The sequence below is a fragment of the Protopterus annectens genome, chromosome 8.part0 (assembly GCF_019279795.1).
Source record: "Protopterus annectens isolate FY-2018-M chromosome 8.part0, PAN1.0, whole genome shotgun sequence".
NCBI classification, from domain to species: Eukaryota; Metazoa; Chordata; order Ceratodontiformes; family Protopteridae; genus Protopterus; species Protopterus annectens.
This window is the reverse complement of record NC_056741.1, coordinates 600,517,037-600,540,735: the sequence shown is the minus strand read 5'-3', so window position 1 is coordinate 600,540,735 and position 23,699 is coordinate 600,517,037. Positions and strand designations below refer to the sequence as shown.

Here is a 23,699-nt window from a genome sequence, read left to right as displayed (position 1 = left end):
GAGCCAGCTGTTTCATGTTCACTAAAGTTTCTTTCATGGAAAACACTCTTCCTTGTCGCTATTACCTTGGCCAGGAGAGTGTCAGAACTTCATGCTCTTTCTGTTCGTCCCCCTTATTTGGTCTTCCACAAGGACAGGGTATCCTTTAGGACTAATCCATCCTTTTTGCTTAAGGTGGCTTCGAAAACTAATTTGAACCAATCTATTGATCTCCCTGTATTTTTCCCTAATTACTCCAACAGATCGGAACAAAAATTACATTATCTTGATGTTCACCGCCAACTCGGATATTATTTGGACAGAAAAAAACAATTCAGGAAATCCGATCAGCTCTTTCTTTCTTATGCTGAAAATAAGAAAGGCCTTCCTGTTTCCAAAGTTACCTTATCTAGATGGCTTTCTTCCACCATCTCCGAAATCTATCAGCTCAGGGGCAAACAGCTGTGCTCAAAACCAAAAGCGCATTCCACCAGAAGTTTAGCCACTTCCACAGCCTTTCAGGCTAGACTCCCTTTAGACACTATTTGTGCAGCAGCCACTTGGGCCACTCCTCATACCTTTGTTTCTCATTATAAATTGGATTTGGCCTCCAGGGATAGAGCCAGTTTTGGTTCTAAGGTTCTCAAGAGTCTGTTCCATTGAGCCAAAGAGTCTGTTCCATTGAGCCACCCAGGATAGAGGTGCTAGGGACGCGGTCCCATCAAGCAAGAATGAAGGCGAGATTGACAACTTAACATTGAGAAGTTATGTACCTACCATAACGTTCCATGTTCGTTGTCTTCTCTCGCCTTCTTTCTTGCGACCCTCCCTCCTACCCCCTTGCCTGGACAGATCTTGATCTCCCTTGTTTGGAAGATTGCTTCTTTAGGCACCAATTAGTTACCTGGTTTCCTTTACAGCCCTTATTTAGGCTAGTTGTTTTCTTTCCTTCAGTGGAAAGTTTTTTGTGCTAGGTGTTTCTCCCTATAGGTACAAACGAGATCTGGGTACTTACCGCCTTGCATCATGGGATATGGGGCTGCCTCGAGCTGGTAAAAGTGACTCTCGAGCTTAGCAAGTGCCAAGTCGGAGCTGAGGATCGGCTCCGAACCCATCAAGCAAGAAAGAAGGCGAGAGAAGACAACTAACATGGAACGTTATGGTAGGTACATAACTTCTCATTTTGAGACTTCGGGGATACCACAGAGATTACTTGTGATTTGCTACAAAAGATGATGTTGAACCATGTGTAGTACTGCATTTTTGTAAGAACAACATGTTGTCTTTTATGTAGTCAGCAGCATTCCTTTACTGGCTGAGTCATTTTTTGACAAGCTGCTTCTTTCTGCACTTTTGTTTTTCACCCAACTTATTCCAAGACATTTGTAATGGTGGAAAGAGCTGATAATTTGTTTTGAACTTTATATCTGGAGTCACAGAGCACAAACAAGTGATGTACTGGTGGGCAGTTATTAGCGAACACTGCTGTTAAACCTTTTTGTGGAATTCATACCAGTAGGTGGGAGTTCTTTATGATCTAAATTGCTGCATGTAGCAGCATCTACTGTTGAAGTTATAGTTTGTGTATATCTATACTTTTCAAAGATGTCTGTATTCTTTTAGTTCAGGTGAGGTGATATGAGCGTATTTCAAAGGTTTCTTTGTTGTTTACAGTTCTGATGAGATTATCTTAAAACCATCTGGATCCCAGTTGACTGTGGAATACTTGGAAGAAAATAGCTTCAGTGTCCCTATCTTGGTTATAAAGAAAGATGGTTTGGGAATGACAGTGCCGCCACCCACCTTTACAGTTAGTGATGTGGAACATTACGTAGGTATGAATAATCCAAGTAAATGTTTTTCAACTTGTTCTGCTGCTTCTGTTTTTTTGTGTGTTTAGATGTGATTGTAAATATGTTATATATATATGTTCACCCTTCAGTTATGTATATTTTGTCGTTTGAATTTTTATTTTTGAGTGCAGCTCACTACTGATTGTGACCTCTGCAAAAATTAAGCATACGGTTGTTAGAAGGACAAGTGGGAATATTTTTCTAAGAGAAAAAAAGAAATTAAAAGCCATAGAGTTTGTTTCATGAAAAACATGTCAGAATTGTGGAGGAGGAGAAAGGAGAAAAGAAAAAGAAATATCTTGAAGTAAAACAAAGGAGAAAAAAATCCCCTTTATCACTTGTGTCATCAGAAAGATAAGCAGTCATTTTAAATGTGCTTATTTGAAACTTTTGAAGGTTCCAAATCTTTGCCAGTACCCATTAACAAAACAAGGGTTTTGTTGCATGAATTGGACCTAGCTGGCTCCACTCCTAGTGCTAGCACAGGGAGGCTGTCAGAAGTTGATAGCTCCCTGTCGGAAGTGCAAGACAGGTAGTTAAAATTAACGTGTAAATAGCAATGAAAGACTGTGAATCTTGAAACTCGCTGTAATGACATTAGAGCATTTGTACTTTACCACACTGCACTTTCAACATAGGAGTATGTTATGTTTTTGTGCTCCTGAGTTACCAAAACAGTTGCATAACATCAGTATTTCTAAACTCATGCATATTGTCCAGGTACTCCCTTATTTTCTTTTTAGCAATCTGAAATTGTGCTTCCTCTTGATGTTCTTCATCTCACATTGCTGCAGTCCTTACTTATGGGTAGTCTGCTGTCCTCGGTCAGCCCGAATACCAAAGTATTAGGCTGACGTCGGTCATGGGCGCCTAGAACTGACATCAGAGCGTCAGGGTATAAAAGCGCATGACCGACGTCATATCCTCAGTCTTTTTTGCCGCATGGTCCGATGCAGAAGCAGCGTTGCAAGTGCCGTTCGGCGTTCTGAGATTTTTCGAATTCGAAGTTTCAGACCGATACCAAGTTGGGCTAAGTACCCGTTGGGAGTATTTTTGTTTTTCTTGCCTCAGTTATTTACCGGATGTCAGAAAAAGTGAATAATTGTATTTCTTGTGGGAAACAGATACCGCATAGGGATTACCACTCGCTTTGCATACCTTGTTTGGGACCGGAGCACGACGTAGTAGGGTGTTGGTTTTGTGCTAGGTTCAATAAGCGCACTATAAAACGGAGATTAGATTGCGCTAGGTTAGTCTTTGGCAAAAGGTGTAATTATAATATGCCGTCGGATCCTCCGACGCCCGCTTCCACTAAGAAGCGCAAAGACAAATCTGTAAAGCTTAGGCAGGATGATTCGTCCGTTTCGGACACCGGTCCTTTAGAGGCTACAGGGGAGCAGGTGGACCCGGCTGAAGTTCCTGTTGAAACTCAGGGGGAAACTTTGATTTTGCAAGAGGTGGCCTCTCAGGAGTCAGGTCAGGCTGAAGGGGCCTCTCAGGTTACTATTCTCCCTACTGTAGCTAGGGTGGTTAGGCCTTCTGCTACTATCTCTAAGGCTCCTTCTAAGGGCAGGTCTGTTTTGTTTTCCTCTGGTGTCAGTCCTGGTTCCTCAGGGTCTGTGCCTAAAAAGCACATGCTTAAAATGGCAGAAGATTTGATTACTTTAATTAGGGGTTCTATGCCCCCTCCTGATAAGAGGCCCAGGGTAGAGACAGAGTTGGAAAGTTTGGGACAGGCCTCAGATGATTCAGAGTCTTCTGTGGAAGACATGCAAGATTTTCCTACTTATTCGGATTCTGATGCAGAGGATTCCACTCCTTCTGCTTCTCCCCCTGAGGATTTTTCATTTTCAGAAACTTTACATTCCATGAGGGAACATTTTAAGTGGGAAGGACAGGATTTCTCTGATTCCCGGAAAAGGCTTAGGGAATTCTTGTTTCTGCCACAGCATAGGCCCTTAGCTATTCCTCCAGTTTTGGATGTTGTTCAAGATGTTTTCTCGGAGGCTTCCCTTAATCCAGATTCGGTGCCTCCTGCGCCAGTCAAACCGGACAGGTATTACAGGGTGCCTGAGGCTCATAAGTATCTGTATAAAAGTCCTAGAGCAGACCCAGAAACCATTAGTCAGGGGCCTAAGGGTGTTAGAGCTTCTGTTGTAAAAAATCTGGTTCCTCTAGATAAAGAGGCTAGAGCTTTGGATAGATGGGGTAAGAAGGTGTATACCTCTTCTACGTTGGCAATGAGGGCTTTAAATTGCCAGTTTCATATGTTGAAATATCAGAATTTACTCCTTTCTCAGCTAAAATCTAAAGTGGATGCTTTAGCAGAGGGTATAGAGTGTAAAGAATTGCAAGATTTGGTACATGTCTCTGAACAGGTGGGCAAGCATTCTTTGCAGTGTGGCTTTGATGCTGTACAGGCTTCTTCTAGGGTGGCGGCCACTGGTTCAGTTATTCGTAGGCATGCCTGGCTTAAGGATCACAATTTGTCAGAGCATGTTAAGACTATAATTCTGGATGCTCCTGTACAGTCTGAAGTTTTGTTTGGTCCTCCTGTGGTGTCTGTATTAAAGAAAATGGAGGACAAGGCTAAGTCTATGCAGACTGTTAAAGATTTTTTGCAGGTGCAACCTCCAAAGTTTAGTAGAAATTGGCCTGCTAAAGGATGGACGTACCCTTCTTCTGATTCTCAGTCTAGGGGCAGATCTAGACGTGGTAGGGGCAGAGCTCAGAGTTCCTTCAGACCTAGAACATGGAGTTCGCCTGCACAGTCTGCAGGTGAGGGCAGGGGTCAGTCCTTTCGTAAACAGACCCAATGACCTGCATTTTCAGCTGCCAGATTCCTCTTGCCTGGCAGCTCCTTTGGGAGGAAAGTTAGCACTTTTCAAGCAAAATTGGCTTTTGGTCACCCAGGACAAATGGGTGTTGGACATTATAAACCGAGGCTACAAGTTTTATTTCCATACATTACCTCCTTTCAAGGGTATGCCAGACGTTCCTCCTCGACAAAGGATAGAGGCTCACAAACAGATTTCTTTACTTCTTCAGATAGGAGCTATACAGCCAGTTCCTCTGTCAGAAGTGGGCCTAGGATTTTACTCTCGCCTGTTTCTAGTTCCAAAGAAAGGGAATACATGGAGACCAATTTTGGATTTATCTATCCTCAACACTTACCTGGACATTCCAAAGTTCAAGATGCTGACGTTACAACAGCTTTTACCTCTGTTGGGAAAAGATCACTGGATGGTAACTCTGGATCTCAAAGAGGCTTAACTTCATGTTCCTATCAAGCCAAGTTGCAGGAGGTACCTGCGTTTTCGAGCTGGAAATTTACATTATCAGTTCTCTGCATTGCCCTTTGGCTTATCTACTGCGCCCAGAGTGTTCACAAAGGTTCTGGCTCCAATGATAGCCTTTTTCAGGTTAAGAGGAATTCAGATTTATCCTTATTTGGACGATTGCCTGATTATTGCTCAAGAGAAGGACGAACTTCATCATCTACAGTATGTGAGGGCAGTGTTAAGATGCCTAGGGTATTCTGTGAACGAAACAAAGTCCAGTCTAGTACCCTCTCAAGACATGTGCTTTCTGGGTGTGAGACTGAGTACAGCTTCCCAGATGGCCTTTTTGACCCCGGACAAACAAAGAAGCCTTTCTCTTTATTTCCATCAAATGTCTCTACAGTCCAGGCTGACTGCAAGGACAGTCCTTCAAGCCTTGGGGTTCATGGCATCTTGTATTCTGGTGCTTCCCAATGCCAAACTGCATATGAGGAAGCTTCAATGGTATCTCAAACATGTATGGACACAACACTGCCAAGATCTAGACACTGTCATTCAGATAATACCTTGCATTCAGAAGGAATTTTTGTGGTGGGCTCAGGAATGTCACCTAAACAAGGGACTCTCTGTGACCCGACCAGAGGCGAGTCAAATTCTAACGACAGATGCCTCGGACAAGGCTTGGGGAGCACACCTCAATGGAAAATGGGTGCAAGACACGTGGCCTGTCAGACTTCAACATTTGCATATCAACTTGAAAGAGATGTTAGCAGTCCAGTTTGCATTAATGGCTTTCAAGGATTTACTTCATCCAGGGCAGGTGTTGATTCAAACAGACAACACGACTGTCATGTGGTACATCAACAAGCAAGGGGGAACCCATTCATACCCTCTTTGCAGGCAAGCGATGATTTTGTGGGAGACTGCTCTCAGTTTACAACTCAATCTTCAGGCAAGGTTTCTGCCAGGAGCACAGAACTCCTTAGCAGATGTGTTGAGCAGACAAATAGTGGATCCTCACGAGTGGAAATTGGATCCTCATGTATTCCAGCAGTTGACAGTGTTATGGGGGACTCCAGACATAGATCTGTTCGCTTCTCCACTAAATTACCAGTTGCCAAGGTTTTGCACAAAACAGTTTCATCACACAGCTTGGAAGGTGGATGCTCTGTCATTCAGTTGGAACAATCTTCATGTCTATGCCTTTCCACCTCTGCCTCTCCTTCCCAAGGTACTCTTGAAAGCCAGACAAGACAAGCCAGCCATGATTCTGATAGCACCGGATTGGCCTCGACAGCACTGGTACCCACTTCTGAGGAGTTTAGTGAGGGAGCCACCATGGCCTCTACCTTTAATTCCACATCTTTTGTCTCAGGAGGGCAGTCACTTCCTCAATGTCAGGATTCAGTCTCTGCATCTAACAGCCTGGCATATTCTGTTCTAGACCCTGGAGGGTCTCAGCTTCCACAACAAGTTTTGAATGTTATTTTGGAGGCCAGAAGGCCTAGTACCAGGAAAGTTTACGCGGATAAATGGAGGAGATTTTTTATTTGGAGCAAAGCAAAGGCATTTGATGTTTCCAAGCCTAATTTAAGTGCTTCTCTTCAATACCTTACTGAGTTATTGGACAAAGGTTTGTCTTTCTCATCTATAAAGATTCATGCTGCAGCCATTTCTGCTCACTATGATTGTGATCCTCCTTTATTCTCTCATCCTGTGTTTAAGCAATTTCTTAGAGGGGCAAAGAACTTAAGACCCCCACGTAGAGCTCCTACTCCTGCTTGGGATCTCAATTTTGTGTTGGAAAAACTTACTCTACAACCTTTTGAGCCTGCAGCTACTGCCGAATTAAAGTATTTGTCATGGAAGACTGCTTTTTTGTTGGCCATTACTTCTGCAAGAAGGGTTTCTGAATTACAGGCCCTTATGGCAGTGGAGCCTTTCCTAATTTTTCATAAGGACAGGGTATCTTTGCGTACTAATCCTTCCTTTATGCCTAAAGTGGTTTCTAGTGTGGCTTTAAATCAAACTATTCATTTGCCTACTTTTTATGCAAACCCGCAAAATAAAGGGAGAAGATTTTGCATACTTTGGATATTCACAGGCAGTTACGTTATTACTTGAGCAGAACCAAGGAGTTCAGACAGTCTCAGCAGTTGTTTGTTTCTTTTGCTTTGGGTTTTCAGGGAAACCTGTGTCAAAACAAACTATTTCTAAATGGATTGGGAGTTGTATTTCTTTCTGTTATTCCCATCATGGTAAGGAGGTTCCGGCTGGAGTTAGACCTCATTCCACTAGGGCTACTGCCACTTCTACTGCCTTTCTAAGAGGGTAGCTACAAAGATATTTTGGAAGCAGCTACTTGGAGTTCAGTACATACTTTCTCTAAACATTACCACCTTCCTCTTTATTCTAAATCTAGGGCTGGGTTTGCCACTGCAATATTACAGGGCATTTTAGCAGCCCCTAATGCTTTGTGATATTTCCATCCTCCCATTCCCGTTGCTTTGGGATTCTACCCATAAGTAAGGACCGCAGCAATGTGAGATGAAGAACATAGTACAGTTTTGTACCTACCATAAATGTAGATGTTCGAAGATCCACATTGCTGCAGTCCAATTTACCCTCCCTCCTTCCCCACTGCTGTTTGTTATGTTTATATAGTTTGGGTGATGGTTGTTGTTGGACATGCTTTTGGGAGGTATTCTGTTTTTGGCTGTGGCCTCTATGTTTAGGGCCTTCTGTCATCTGGGGCAAGAAAAGACTGAGGATATGACGTCGGTCATGTGCTTTTATACCCTGACGCTCTGATGTCAGTTCTAGGCGCCCATGACCGACGTCAGCCTAATACTTCGGTATTCGGGCCGACCGAGGACAGCGGACTACCCATAAGTAAGGACTGCAGCAATGTGGATCTTCGAACATCTACATTTATGGTAGGTACAAAACTGTACTTTCTGTGAGATTCCCATTATTTTATAATACTTGAACCTTTGTTAGCCCCTCTAAATAATTCTTATTACTTCTTAACTATATATATCTATTTTATTTCTACCCTGTTTTTAAATTCCACTTTCATTTTATCTCACTCACTGACTATATTTGCTGAAGAAATTTCTACCTTCCATAATAATTAATAACTCCTGAATAATTTTGATTACCCATTTACTAAATGCCTCTCTTTTTAACAGATAGGTGAGGCTGTGACAATGTGTCATTTTTTTTTATTTTATTACCCTGCATTTTTATTTTAGTTATTATTAGAGCATGATCTGAAGTAGTTACTGGATGTGTATCAAATCTTTCAATTAAATGTACGTGTTCCTTTGAAATATAATTTCTGTCTACCCTAGCCCAGTTTTTCTTTAACTGCTTTCCTTCTTGATATCCAAATATTCCAAATAACAGAAAACAAAATCTTGTCCATTTTTTTGAACAACTTGCCTACTTCTAACCCTATAATACTCATATAAAGTCATATTTGTATTTAAATCCTCCTTTTTGATATCACACAACAAATTTACTTTGAAAATTTGTTTCCATAACATTTTCATCCTCACACAACCAAAAAAAAAATTGTTCAGAAGTTTCCAATTCTTAACAAACCACATTATTTTGTGTAACCTATTTCCCTTTAAAGGTAGCTTACCCAGCCTCCACAAAAAAATCCCAACATTCTACAAATTATTCTTTGCTCTAATTGCATCAGTAATATTCTTATTTAATCCCTCCCAAGTATTCACAACATAATATTAATTCAGAATATTTCTGTACCATAATTTCCTATTGCTCTTGACATTATCAACATCTAAGTACCACCATCTTTTTTTTTTTTTATATTCGGTGCATTCCTTATTCTCTTGATTATTTTTTTTCCTTTACACCTCCACCATATTTCACCTGAGGAACCTGAGCTATACTCCTGTTCTTTGTACTATCCTTTTCTTTCTATATATAGCAAGAACTACAGGATTTATTAAACCTAAACCCTCTCTCTTTATTCAGACGTAAAACTCATCTTCTCACAGGATTCAACCTAAAACTCCCAAAGCAGAAAAATACAGCTTGTATTATTTCCTTTTCTTTTTTTTTTACTTGAAATCATATGAACCCTGTCTAAATATCTTTTTTTTCCATAGTAATTTAATTAATTAATTAAGCTTTCTGCTTAAGACAACCTAAAAACTTACCATAAGTTCACAGGCATTTTAATTTTATTTACCATCTTTTTTCAACTGTAAATCAACTACTAATTTTTTTTCCAAATATATTTCCCAGTAAACCTATTTCATCTTTAGAAAGTGGAACACTTTCTATATTTACTTACTTCAACTAGCCCTCTAAGTTTTCTTAACTTAACTCTAACCCTACATCCTTATGACACTTAACTCACCTTAACATCCTCTCCAGCCACATTCTGTTGTGTACTATAACAGTAATATAATTTGCATATGACAACAATTTTGGAATCAAAACCGTAAGTCAATGTAGCAAATCCATTCACTCCAATCCTTTAATATCCATCATCCTATTGTTATTATAACTAATGAAAAAAGAATCCCAGTCATAGGACAACTTTGCCTTAGTTCTAATGTAGTTTTGAAGAGAAAATAAACCAACCATTTACCAAAACCTTAATGCTAGCATCACTATATACAGACTGTAACACACTTAAATATTCTCTTTCAAGACGCATTCATTTAAAATAGTACATGAACTCTTAAATGATTTCTCACATCTGCCACTACCTTTCTTACATCACCTCCAACACGTAATATCTCATCAACAACTTCCCTTATTAATAAGAACATATCATGACTACTACTTCTCCCGACATCAAAAATACTTTCTTCTGAAGTCTTCTGCACCATATCATCGAATCTTAACTGTTAAGATTTCATAAATATTTTTCAAAATAATAGGCATCCAGTTATTTGTTTCAGATGTTCACCTTTCCTTTTCCATATAAACTTAAGTTCTCTCATTTACATCCTGTTTAACAAAATCTTTATCTGTCCATTCATTAAAACATTTGCTAATAACTTTCTGTCATCTTGTAAACAAGTCACCTTAGCCTTACATTGCTTACATAGTTGTAAAATGACAATTCTCCTAGTCCTATTAATCAAACTATTAATATTTATTGAAACAGTTTTCAAGTTGTTCATTCTTTTTAAGTTTGGGTGAAAGATTTTTAATCTTAATTTTCTTTACCCTTTCACCTTTTTTTCCCTAAATCCTGAGGTTTCTTTTCTTCCACTTTAGACCTCTCACTAACTACATCATCAAAAATGCTTCCCGTTTCATCATTTACTTCACATAACCCTCAGATTGATTTTCAATAACATTGTCAGATTTGCTCTCCATAACAAACTCATTTAATTCTTCCTCATCTTTGCCCTCATTTTGTTATACACTGGTAATATCCCCATTTTTACCAGGTACTGATGCTTCTATTACTACTTCCTCATCTTCAGTTTCATTTTGCTGTAAACTTCTACCTGTCTCCTTTCTAAGATAGCCTCATTACTTTTGTCACACTCAACCCAAAAGTGACCCTCTTTATTACAAATTCTACATACTGTCTTGCACTGATTCATCATATGCACCTTCTCTCCACACTGATTATACCTTATTTTCTCATCTTCACTAATAAGGTGCGCAAATGCCTCTCAAAAATGTTGTGCATTGGGCTGTTTGGTATACCTTAAAGTTCCCCTATTACCAGCCACAAAAACAGCATTTAATAAATGGTTCACCACATTTTCAAATTAAAAAAAAATCTAGTTCCCACATCAGATTCCGTAATGCTTCATCTTTTTCCTTAAAAACTATTTTAAACAGAATAAACCATTTTTGAAAAAGAGTATTACATGTCCATTATTTCAACTTCGTCAGTTTTGAATTGTACATAACTTTTTATGTCTGCTTCCTTGACCAGAAAATATAAAGTCATTCTAAGCAAATTCATTGCTTTTCTCTTCAGAAAAATACAAAAAAATTTATCCAGTAAATAACCAGTCTCGGACGTAACATCACAAAAAAATGTTTACCTAAATGTATTTTTGCAGTAAAGCACAAAAGCTTTACTTTACATTGTCCCACACTTTATGACTAACATTTTTGTTTCTAATTCTAACTGTATGGCCCTTCCTTTTATTAAAAGTAACAGTATCTGTTTTTATTTTGCACTGCCACCAACTGCATATGATTTTTAAGTCAGTTCATTTTCTTTTACTTTTTTACTCACTTTATTACTGCAAAAATCCTCTATGCCATTGCCAAATACTTTTTCCACCAACTCTGACCATGATAATTCTGGTTTGCCACCAGACTCGTCTTTGTTTATTAACGTCACAAGCTGAGAGTCTGTAAACCCTCCTGCTAATTCAGCAACCACCTCAGTTTATTTAATCTAATCCTGTTTAGAGTCAGCTAATGGCTGACTATTTTTACATTCCACATTTTATAATTCCTCTCTCTGTTTCAACAAAAACAACTCTCTTCTCAGCATTAGAAAGAGCATTTTCTTCTTCTCGGTCATCAGCTACTACTCTGCACAAACTCTTCCTATTCTCCCTGCATCTCCATGCTTCTCCTGGCCACCTTCACATTAGGAATGGAAGTAGGGAATGCAGAAATGAAAACACACAATGAAACGAGCAGGGGAAGTTATCTGATGCCTTGGCCAAATTTCCCCTAGTTGTATAAATACCACTTTGGGTCTCCCCTAAAAAGAGGCCACTAACGTATTGGAACTAACGCAATCAAAGGATAGATAGGTAAATAACTGAATACTGATTGAAAACGTATTTGACTGAAAGTTTTCTTGATAGGAAATTGTAGAAATGTATTGAATGAAAGTGAAAGTGATAGTGTACTTATAAGTTAATAGGGAAGTGAGTCTAGTGTAGGATGTGTGGATTACAAGGGTCAGCATCATGTTATACCCCCAGATTTGTAGATATTTGTACTCCAGTACTGATTCCTCTTTGTGGTGTTTTTTTCTTTTCTCCTCGTTTGTGTGACCATGGAATGTGTGTGCTTGCACGCTTGTGTGCGTTTGTGTGTAAACATGTTTTCTGCTATATTTGTTCTGGAGAAGGTTTTCTGTCAAATGAGTTTACCATCAAATGTGTTCATCCATTTGGAATTCAGTCAAATGAGCCTTCACGCAAATGACAGATCTCTGTGTGTGTACGTATGAAAATATATAAATATTTACACAAAATGATCAAATCAATATTACGACACTCAAACACACATGCTCCAAGACATAACTGTGGAGAATACAAACAATAAACCACTTTTTTGCAGGGGGAGCAAGCCCCTTTGCACATCCCCAAGAGAGGTGATTCACTGCTCTATCCTCTGCTTGTTATGTATACCATCTCCAAGATCACACAGTAGCTTCTAAAGGACATGTTCGTTACTGAGTCTTGCATGATGAATTAGCTAATCTGTCAGTCAACTGTGGTTGGCAGCTGTTCTACTGACCAAATGCTAAATCAATTCAGATTGAGAAGCCCATTGTTATTATGTATGCATACATATAGATATAGTTGTCTGTGAGTGTGCGTGTGCACATCTTGTAAACCAAATGTTGTGGAGCTTTGCTGTTGTGCCACCTATGTATAATATATAATATAAAACATATATATATATATATATATATATATATATATATATAAATATATATTGTATATGTATGCTGTAGGTGGATTGGACTCTCTAAATTGACCCTAGGTGTGAATGCGTGTGTGTCTTTTGTGGAAGACTGGGTGCTGGGTAGGCAACTGTACACCGTAAAACTCCATTGCCAGCTGTTGTGTGTGTGTATATACACACACACACATACATACATATATATATATATATATATATATATATATATATATATATATATATATTGTGTGTATATATTTTACATTTTATATTTTATATTTTATATTTCTTTTTGATTTGTGGTGTAAAAAAAGTCTAGAATTGTCCATTCCATTTTGCACTTGACAGTGCTGTAAGACATTTGTAGTGGTGAAATAATTACAATGTCTTATAAATATGTACATACTAGTTTTAGGTCTGATACTATCAAAGCACATTAATGATAAGATGTTCGTGTTTCACTGTTGCAGTCCTAACAAATGGGTTATCCGGCTCCCGGTAGCCCTCAGTCGGCCAGAATAACAAAGGTAAGTAAAAATTATGTCGGTTGCCTTCGGTTGTAAAGGACGTCAGGGCGTCTGATACAAAAGGAGGCAGCCGACGTCACTTCCTCAGTCTTCCTTGCCCCGGAGCCCGAAGCAGAAGCTTTTCATGCACGAGTGCCGGTCCGGCAGTTTACCTTTGTTGGTTTCCGACTGCAAGAGTTGAAGTCTACTACAGCTAAGTACCCCATTGGGGATCCTCTTTTCTTGCCTTAACGAATGTCAGAAAAAGTTAATTGCCTTACCTGTGGAAAGCAGATTCCCCATAGAGATTTTCATTCCTATTGCATTATTTGTTTAGGCCTTGACCACGACGTTCCCAAGTGTGATCTCTGTGCCTCCTTTAATCTGCGTACTATCGGTCGTCGGGCTAAGATTTTGGCTAGGCATTTTGGAATTTGGCCTAAGTTCGTTGGTATGGTGTCTGCCGGTCTTCAGGCTTCGGAATTTCTGAAGAAACATAAGGATAAGGACTGCGACAGACCTCAGAAAGCTAAGTCCTCGGATGAGGTTAAGTTGGTAGTCAGTCAGGCGGTAGCCAGTGAGATGCCTTTGCAGTCCATAGATGTACAACCTCAGGCCTTGTTGAGTCCAAATCTCGTAGGCCTTTGGCCTCCATTTTGCCTTCCAACCTGTCGCTGGTCACCTCTTCTGCTGGAACCGGAGCCGCTAAGTTGATTCCGGTGTCCAAGGCCTTCGTTTTGCGATCTGACAGCAAACTTCTTCCTTCAACCTCTGCTGCAACTTCGGTGGTTGTCAGGCCTTCCGAGTCCTTCAGGCTTGCAGGTAAATCTTCCATTCGTAAGCCTGTGAAAAGGCAGGCTCCAGCTTCTTCTCGTTCCCCTCAGTCCCAAATGGTTAAAATGGCTAATGATTTGTTGACTCTTATTAGGGGTTCTCAGCTTCCTCCTCCTAAAATGAGTAGGGGTGTTTCTCCTGTGGTTTTTTTCCTGCTCAGGTTCTGATTTTTCCAGCATTTCTGCTGATGAAGAGGAATTTTCTCAGGCTTTTTCTCCTTTTGAGGATTCAGATGCAGAGGAGTCCATCCCTTCGGCCTCTCCCCTGGAGGATTTCTCTTTTGGTGATACTTTAAATGCCCTCAGAGAACATTTTAAATGGGAAAGTCAGGATTATCCTCAGTCCAAGAAACGGATTAGGGAGTTTCTGGATTTACCTCAGCATAAGCCTCTTGCTATTCCCCCTGTGTTGGAAGTTGTAGAAGATGTTTTTCTGGAAAATTCCTTGTCTCCAAATTCAGTTCCTCCTGCTCCCAGGAAACCTGACAGGTACTACAGAGAGTCCCTGATTCTCCTCTCTTTCTTTTCAGGAATCCGTTGGCGGATCCAGAGGTTATTTCTCAGGGTCCTAAAGGAGTTAAGGCCACTGTTACCAGGAATCCTGTTCCCTCTGACAGGGAGTCTAAGAACCTAGATAGGTGGGGCAAGAAGGTTTATACCTCTGCCACCCTAGCTATTAGGGCTACCAATTGTCTATTTCATATGCTGAAGTACCAGCAGTACACCTTGGAGGCAATTAAGTCTAGGATAGCAAGTGTACCTTTTTTGGCAGAAAGTAAAGACATGCAGGACTTGCTGAATTCCACCAGTCTGGTCAATAAGCATTCTTTACATTGTGGTTTTGACATTCTTGAGGCCTCCAGCAGGGCTACGGCTACTGGATCTGTTAATAGAAGGCACACTTGGCTCAGAGAACAGCCTCTTCTAGAACCTGTGAAGGCTAAGCTTTTTGTGTACCTTTGCATAAAGACAGTCTTTTTGGCAGCAAAGCCGAGGGGAGGTACTGAAGAAGATGGAGGATAAGGCCAAGTCCATGCAAACTGTTAAGGATTTTCTGCAAGTTCAACCCCCTGGCTTTAGCAGGAATTACCCTTCCAAGAGTTGGACCTTTCCTGATACCAGCAGACAGAACCGTTCCAGGACTAGAGGTTACAAATCTTCTAGGGGGCAGGGTGCTTACCCCTCAAAGGTCTAGCCGTTGGCAGGTTTCCACTTCTGAAGGGGGAAGTTCCAAGCCTGCATCTCAATCAAAGCACTCTCAATGACTTTTTACAACTTCTTCCTGTTTTTGCTTGCTGGGAGAGTCCTTTAGGGGGAAGGTTGGCCCTTTTTGCAGATGTCTGGGCCACTTTCACAGACGACAAATGGGTACTCAGAACGGTGTCCCTAGGGTACAAGTTTTCTTTCCACTCCTTTCCAGCTCCCAAGGGATTCCCGGATGTTCCTCCAAACCAAAGGGCAGAAGTAGAAAAATAAATTTGGTCTCTGTCTCATCTAAGAGCAATAGAATCAGTTCTTGCTTAGCAGGTAGGCCAGGGCTTTTATTCCAGGCTTTCCTAGCTCCAAAATAGAAGGCACCTGGTGTCCTATCCTGGATCTTTCCATTCTGAACTCTTTTCTAGTAATTCCAAAGTTCAAAATGCTCACTCTGCATCAGTTGCTACCAGTGCTAGAAAAGGATTCCTGGCTGGTAGCCTTGGATCTCAAAGAGGCTGATCTGCTCATTTAGGCAGTACCTTTGTTTCAGAGTGGGCGAGAAACATTACCAATTCTCTCTGCTGCCAGAGTCTTCACAAAGTTCCTGGCCCCAGTCATTGCTTTTTGCAGGCAGAAGAAAATTCATATTTACCCATACTTGGACGACTGTCTGATTCAAGCAAGTTCTCAGGAACAGCTATTAAAGGATCTGGAATTCGTAAAGACAATTCACTTTTCCCTGGGTTACATCGTCAATGTGGAAAAATTGAAAATGGTACCATCCAAGGAGATAACATTCCTGGGAGCGAGTCTGAACACAGCCGCTCAGATGATATCTTTCACCCAGGAGAAGCAGAAAACTCTTTCAGTTTACGTCAAGGACTTGGCAAGCCTGTACCAGCTCCCTGCAAGGAAATTCCTGCAAGCCCTGGGATTCATGGCATCTTATATTATCATGATTCCATATGCAAGACTGCATATGAGGAAATTGCAGTGGTACCTCAAGAACGTTTGGTGTCAACACACAGAGGACCTGGATATGATGAATTTTTCTGCTTCCATCTCTGCAGGTGGAGTTTCTATGGTGGGCAACAGCCTGTCTACAAAACAAAGGAATGCCTTTTCGGACACCTCTTGCCACTCAAGTTCTGACTACAGACGCATCGGACTATGCCTGGGGCGCGCACCTGGATGGCAGATGCATACAGGGACGTTAGAACGACCAGCAGATGCACCAGCACATAAATCTAAAAGAGTTGATTGCAGTTCAGCAGGCCTTACTAGCTTTCAAGCATCTTCTTTCTCCAGGGACCCTGCTTGTCAGGACAGACAACACCACGGTCATGTGGTACATCAACAAGCAGGGAGGGACTCACTTTTACCCCCTGTGCAGGCAAAGCATGAATCTTTGGTACATGGCAGCATCTCTGGACCTGCATCTCCTAGCTCAGTTTCTTCCAGGAAGGCTCAATGTTTTGGCAGTCCAGTTGAGCAGGCAAACCCTGGATCCTCACGAGTGGCAGCTGAACAGAGCAGTCTTTTACAGCATCATTCAACGTTGGGGCACTCCTCAGGTGAATCTTTTCTCCTCCCCAGACAGCCATCTACTACCTCTGTTTTGCACCAGACAGCAGCACAGCAGAGCCTGGAAAGTGGATGCTCTGTCCTTCCCTTGGACGTTGCTATCAGTGTACACCTTCCCTCCTCTTCCTCTTCTTCCCAGAGTATTAGTGAAGGTCAGGGATGAACGTCCAAGGACTGTTCTCATAACTTCGGACTGGCCCAGACAGCATTGGTATCTGCTGCTTTGCAGTCACTCCCATCTTCCTCCTTGGCATCTTCTTCTGAAGCCAGATCTTTTGGTTCAGGAAAGGGGAAACATTCTACATCCTCATCTTCATTCTCTCCATTTGGCAACATGGCGCATTGTATGACTCCTTCCCTTTCTTCCTCCCTTTCCCAACAGGTGGTTGATGTGCTAAGGGAGGCCAGGAGGCCTAGCACTAGGAAATCCTTATGCTGGCAAATGGGAAAGGTTCTCTCAATGGATGCAGGCTAGAGGGGAGTCTGCGTCTCAACCTACCCTTCCTCTGATCATGGAATACCTGGCTGATTTGCTTCAGGGTGGTCTTTTTTTTCTCTCAATCAAGATCCATGCTTCAGCCATCTCTGCTCATTGTTCTCTTGAACAGCCCATTTTCTCTCATCCCCTGATGAAAATGTTTCTCAGAGGTGCTTGCAATTTAAAACCTCCCAGCAGAGCTCCTACTCCAGCCTGGGATCTTAATTTTGTTTTGGAGAAACTCACTCTTCCTCCTTTTGAGCCAGCTGCCTCTACAGATTTAAAGTTTCTCTCTTGGAAGACTGCCTTCCTCTTGGCTATAACTTCAGCAAGGAGGTTGGCTATAACTTCATCAAGGAGGGTTTCAGAGCTGCAAGCTTTGATGGCCGTGGAGCCTTTTCTTATTTCCCATGCAGATAGAGTCTCTCTGAGGACTAATCCTGCCTTTATTCCTAAGGTGGTTTCCAGCCTGACCCTTAATCAGTCCATACACCTTCCTACCTAATCTTCGCAATAGAGGTGAAAGGATCCTACATTCTCTTGATGTGCACAGACAGCTCAGGTTTTACCTGGACAGGACTAAGGACCTTCGGAAATCAGCACAGTTATTTGTCAGTTTTGCCCCTGGAGCCCAGGGCAAGGCTATTTCTAAGCAAACCATTTCTAAATGGATTGCACATTGTATTACTTTTTGTAATTCCTTTCATGGCAAAGCTCCACCTCAAGTGGTTAGGACCCACTCTACTAGAGCGGCTTCCACTTCTGCAGCCTTTCTAAGAGGTGTCCCTACTAAAGACATTTTGGAAGCTGCCACATGGTCCTCTGTTCACACTTTCACAAAGCATTATAATTTGCCTCTGTTTTCCAAAGCCAGGGCAGGGTTTGCCACGGTGGTGTTGCAGGGCATTATCTCCAAACCTTGATGCTTTTGGTTCCTCCCCCTTTTTTCCACTGGGCTTTGGTAATCAACCCATTTGTTAGGACTACAACAGTGAAACACGATGAACATAGTACAGTTGTGTACACTTGCCATAGATGTAGATGTTCGAGTGTATTCACTGTTGCAGTCCTGGTTTCCCTCCCGCCTTCCCCCTTTTTGTGGTCCTCACCTATTCTCTTTTCCTGAGGTGTACAGGCTTAATTTGTTATTTGTCAAATTGGTTTTTGGTTTAAGCCTTATTTTCGGGGGGGGGGGGGGCTCCTGACGGTTATGGCAAGAAAGACTGAAGAAGTGACGTCGGCTGCCTCCTTTTGTATCGGACGCCCTGACGTCCTTTACAACCGACTGTAACCAACGTCACTTTTACTTACCTTTGGTATTCTGGCCGACTGAGGACTACCGGGAGCCAGATAACCCATTTGTTAGGACTGCAACAGTGAATACACTCTAACATCTACATTTATGGTAAGTGTACACAACTGTACTTTTCTAATGTACACTGTGTTTGCTAGACTTGAAAAGGCATGTCTTAACCATGTTTCTTGTGCTCTAAAATTCGGAAATTGTACATTCTTTGAAATATTATGATATGTTGCTGCTGCTCATTAATGCAAGGCTATACATATGAAACTGACACTTTACAGTAAAATTTTCTGTCACTACCCTGGCTCTGTGGCATACAGGTTGGACTACTGTGTGTGACCCAGGTGCCTAAGATTTGAGTAGAGTATTAAGTGCCAAAACTGTGTGTGTGTGTGTGTGTGTGTGTGTGTGTGTGTGTGTGTGGGGGGGGCAGGTAGGGAGCGGGAGGAATGAAAGGGCATGGCCTACTCCCCTCTTCTTGGGGGGTTGATGCATGTATTCATTAGACACACACCAGTGGTAACCCTGGTGGAGATCAGAGAACTCACCAGTTGTTCTTTAGGAAAAGGGATGCTTTAGAGAAAATGCCCCTTGTGGAAATGAGATGATGTCTTTTACTACATCCTATTATTAATCCGTTCCTTGGGGCTTCACTTGGTGCATGTAAGGAATTGAACAGCAGAAAGAAAAATGAAAACCACCTCTGATGGTTGACTTAAATAATGGCCCCTTCTATTTGATCTGGGCCAATTGGACAGTTAGGGCCTGATGCTCATCAGACAGTAGAGACAAAGAAGGGTAAAAAAAAAAAAGGGCACGATATCAGGAACTTCTTCTCTGACTTGTGGACCACTAAAACAGTGAAAAATTACATAATGAATGTCTGTGTCAAGTAGTCTTAATTACCTTTTTTTCTGTCACTTGTTTTATTAGGCTAAATGGTTTAAAGCCTAACATAGTGATAAACACTTGCTAGTTTTAGTTGCAATGTTTTAGTAGCTCAGTTCATGCATGTCAGTGTGTATTGAATTTGCTGAATTAAACCAAACAGTGGGCTGGATTTTGAAATATTAGAATAGCATGATGTAGAGACTGTGCCAATCCAGCAAGCTATCCTGAACCTCATTTTCTGACCACTCACATACTTTGACATCATTTTGTGGGGATGTCCATCTAGATGTATCCAGGTAATATGCTGGAATGTACTAGCTGTGCAAGCACCATTAGTCAGTGACAGATTGAGATGCAGAAACGTGCTATGCTGATAAGCTCTGTTGCCTATGCATTGTGTATTTCAAGTTGCCTTGAGCTCCATAGCATTGTTCTTAGTGAGTCATGGATGTAGCATCACCCGTATCTTATTTACAATACTGCATCTTTGACAAGTAAACTCAAGCATATATTGTTAAGGCTGCCATACAGTAAATGGCATGTCGTGTCAGTATGCTTGAATTGCAGTCCTTTTTTTGGTAAAGTAATACATTTCAGTCATCCTTTATGTCTGAAGGAGAGGCTCACAGAAAAAACATTTATCTTATGCACAGTCATTGAATACCCTTACAGCCTACTTGGAACAAGTAGTACAGCTGCACCTATGTGTTTGATGGTGCATTTTAGGAATTTTTATAACTTAAAAATAAAAAAAAAGTACTGTGTAATAATTCCATCTTGCTGACTTTGGTTGTACAAGGTTTTTGCCATTGGTGGTGGTTATTTCCTCGGGCTGGTGGTTTTGACTCTATACTGTACTATCTATAAAATAAGAGTTGAACTGTATTGCAGTTTTGAGTGGTGAGTTATTCGGTGAGAGTTTGGGTTGAATTTTTGGCTGGGATGTAAGGTTTCTTTAATGAATGTCCACATTTTTTTAGGGTGGTGCTTAGCATTTTTCTGAAAATTATTATAGTATAGTATTTTATCTTCATTTATTTGCTTTTTAGTATAATTACAAAACATTCTGAAATTTTCAAGATATTGAGATCTTTTATATTTTTACCATTCTTTCCATGATTTTTCTTTATACTGCATTAGCATTCTACACTTTTTGGATAGCCAGATTGCATTATTTGTTTTCATTTTCTTTCTTCTAGGAAGTGGGTGGCTATTTAGGATATTTAGAAAAGTTGTATTGAGTTTGCTTACAGCATCATCAAAGGGGAGGATTTTTTAGGAAGTTCAAGTTAATAGACAATAGTGTCATAATGAACATTAGTGGGTTAAACTTGGAAAGATTATGTTTTGATTTATAAATATGCTGTTTAACTGGATGTGGGAGTTGTCATATAGATTGGGAAGGTCATTGAGAGAGTTTGACATTGTACCCGTGATGGAGTATTTCCTAGGGTCCAATACCAGGATCTAGTCTAATACAGAATTTCATGTCTTGCTGTAATATGTGGGGCTATTAATTAGTTGTGTGAAACCATATAAGTTCATGCTAAATTTAGGGGAGTTAGAGTTTGTCCAACCAATTGACATTTATATCATACCTCTCAAACTCTTAGAATAAATCTGGACAAAGCTATATATATAATGGGGAGACAAAGGCCTAAAAATAGGGACACTTAACTATTGCTCTTACAAACTTTGAAAGTTGATAGAATAACAAGTTTTGCATTAGTATGAATTTTCTGAAGAGTATAAAGTCTAAATCTCAAACGTCTGTCATTATTTTCTGACTTCAAGCTTTAATGATTTGCCAAAGATTTGACAGAAAACCACAATTTTATGAGAAACAGACCAAAAATATGGACATTCTGCAAAAATCTGTGCAGTTGAGAGGTATGATTCACATCTAGTAAAATTTTTTCTTGTGGAAATGTTATGGATATCCAATGTAGGATATGTTCCAGTATAGGTTTGTTGTCACCAGGAGGGATATAAAGAACAGTAAAACATATATGTTTATAATTGTTTATTTTGAGGAAAGGAATACAAAGCTTTGCTGAATTGAATTTTAGTGTTAGAAATGTGGTAGGTATCGTTAAATATTAAAAGAATACTACCGCCTTTCCTCTTTATACGGTCATTATGGATGATATTATAGCCAGGAGGTATAACTTCAGAGGTGTTTATGCTGGGTTTAAGCCAAGTTTCAGTTACAGCAAGAACATCAAGCTTATGTTGGGTACTCCATGCATGTAGATGTTTATCGTGTTTCACTGTTGTAGTCATTACTCTTGGGTTATCCTGCTGGCAGGCTACCTACAGTCGGCCTGAATTCCAAAGTCTAGGTCCGACGTCGGTTGCTGTCACCTCCTCCCTGACGTCAGTCCGCCAGGGGTATAAAAGATGCAGCCGATGCCATTTTCCCCAGTCTTTCTTGCCGCGCAGTGCCTGAAGCAAAAGCAAAAGTAGTTTGCAAGTGCCTGTCGGTCGACTCATGAGATTTTCATTAAAGCTAAGTACCCCGTTGGGGAAACTTTTTTCTTGCTCCAGACCGATGTCAGAAAAAGTTAACAATTGTATTTCTTGTGGGAAGCAAATACCTCAGAAGGATTTTCACTCTTACTGTATTCCTTGCCTAGGCCCTGATCACAATGTTGCTAGCTGTCAGTTTTGTGCTAGATTTAACCAACGCACTATTAAGCGTCTGTTCAATTTTGCATTTCATTACTTTGGCCGAAGGTTTAATTATATAATGCCGTCGGAACAGCCGACGACCGGAGTTTACAAAAACGCAAGGACAAGGAAAATGATAGGCATCTGAGGTCCAAAACCGACGACGAGGCCTCTGTTAGGCCAGTCGCCAGTTCTCAGTGAGGCGCTTTTGCAGCCCCTAGCGCCTGCTTCCTCAGAGCCACAGGCTGCTTCTGACTCCCAGTGGAGCCGACTGGGCCTCTGGATACTCAAGGTATTGGACACTTGGAAATCATTCCCTCAGATGGGTCTGGAGCCGCTGAGCAGGCATCGGCTTCTGAGGGTGTTTTCAGACCTACACAGTTATATGTTAAACCATCTTCAGCTTCAAAGACTAAAGCAGCTCTAAAGACAAAGAAACAAGTACAGCATTCTCCTACTCAGACTTCCATGCCTAAAAAACAGATGCTTAAAATGGACGAAGATCTAATTACTTTGATCAGGGGTTCCCATCCCCCTCCTGATAAGAGGCCTAGGCAAGAGACAGAATATGATTCTTCTGATCAGGTTTCTATTCCCTCTGATTCTTCTTCTGAACATGATTATTCTATGCCTCCCTATGAGGACTCTGATGCTGAAGAATCCATTCCTTCAGCCTCTCCTCCTGAGGATTATTCTTTTGGGGAAACCCTGCATACCATGAGGGAGCATTTCCACTGGGAGAGCCAAGATTACTCTGAATCTAAGAAAAGGCTCAGAGACTTTCTGTTACTTCGTCAGCACAGACCCCTTGCTATTCCGCCTGTTCTAGACATTGTAGATGATGTATTTTCAGAGTCCGGCCTGTCCCCTGACTCTTTACCCCCTGCACCTGCTAAGCCAGACAGATACTACAGGGTCCCGGATTCTCATAAATTTCTATACAAGAACCCCGCTGCTGACCCAGAAACTATATCACAGGGTCCCAAAGGGGTCAAAGCTTCCACTGCAAAAAACCCTGTCCCCTCTGATAGGGATTTTAGGGCACTGGACAGATGGGGGGGAAAATTTACACTTCTGCTACCTTGGCTGTAAGGGCTTTTAATTGTCAATTTCATATGCTTAAATATCAGCAATACTTAATGTCACTGCTTAAACAGAAAATGTTGACAAATACTGAATGTTCAGAGAACAAGGAATTGCAGGATTTTTTACATGCAGCTAAACAAGTGGGAAAGCATAATTTGCAATGTGGTTATGATTCACTGGAGGCCTCTTGCAGGGCCGCTGTTACAGGTTCTGTTATTAGAAGGCATGCTTGGTTAAAGGAACAAAATCTGCCTGATAATGTTAAAGCAAAATTATTAGATACCCCATTACATCATGATACTTTGTTTGGTGCTAAAGCAGAAGAGGTGTTGAAGAAAATGGAGGATAAAGTGAAATCCATGCAGACAGTTAA

At 41.0% G+C, this 23,699-nt stretch overlaps 1 protein-coding gene across 1 annotated transcript in view; it reads left to right on the top strand.

Annotated features, from left to right (window-relative positions):
- The window catches only part of PHF8 (PHD finger protein 8), a 3,148,719-nt gene that overhangs the window by 584,829 nt on the left and 2,540,191 nt on the right, over nt 1-23,699 (top strand). The window contains exon 4 of the mRNA XM_044080095.1: nt 1,654-1,814. Coding sequence (XP_043936030.1) covers nt 1,654-1,814 — 161 coding nt within the window. The remainder of the gene's footprint in view (nt 1-1,653; nt 1,815-23,699) is intronic.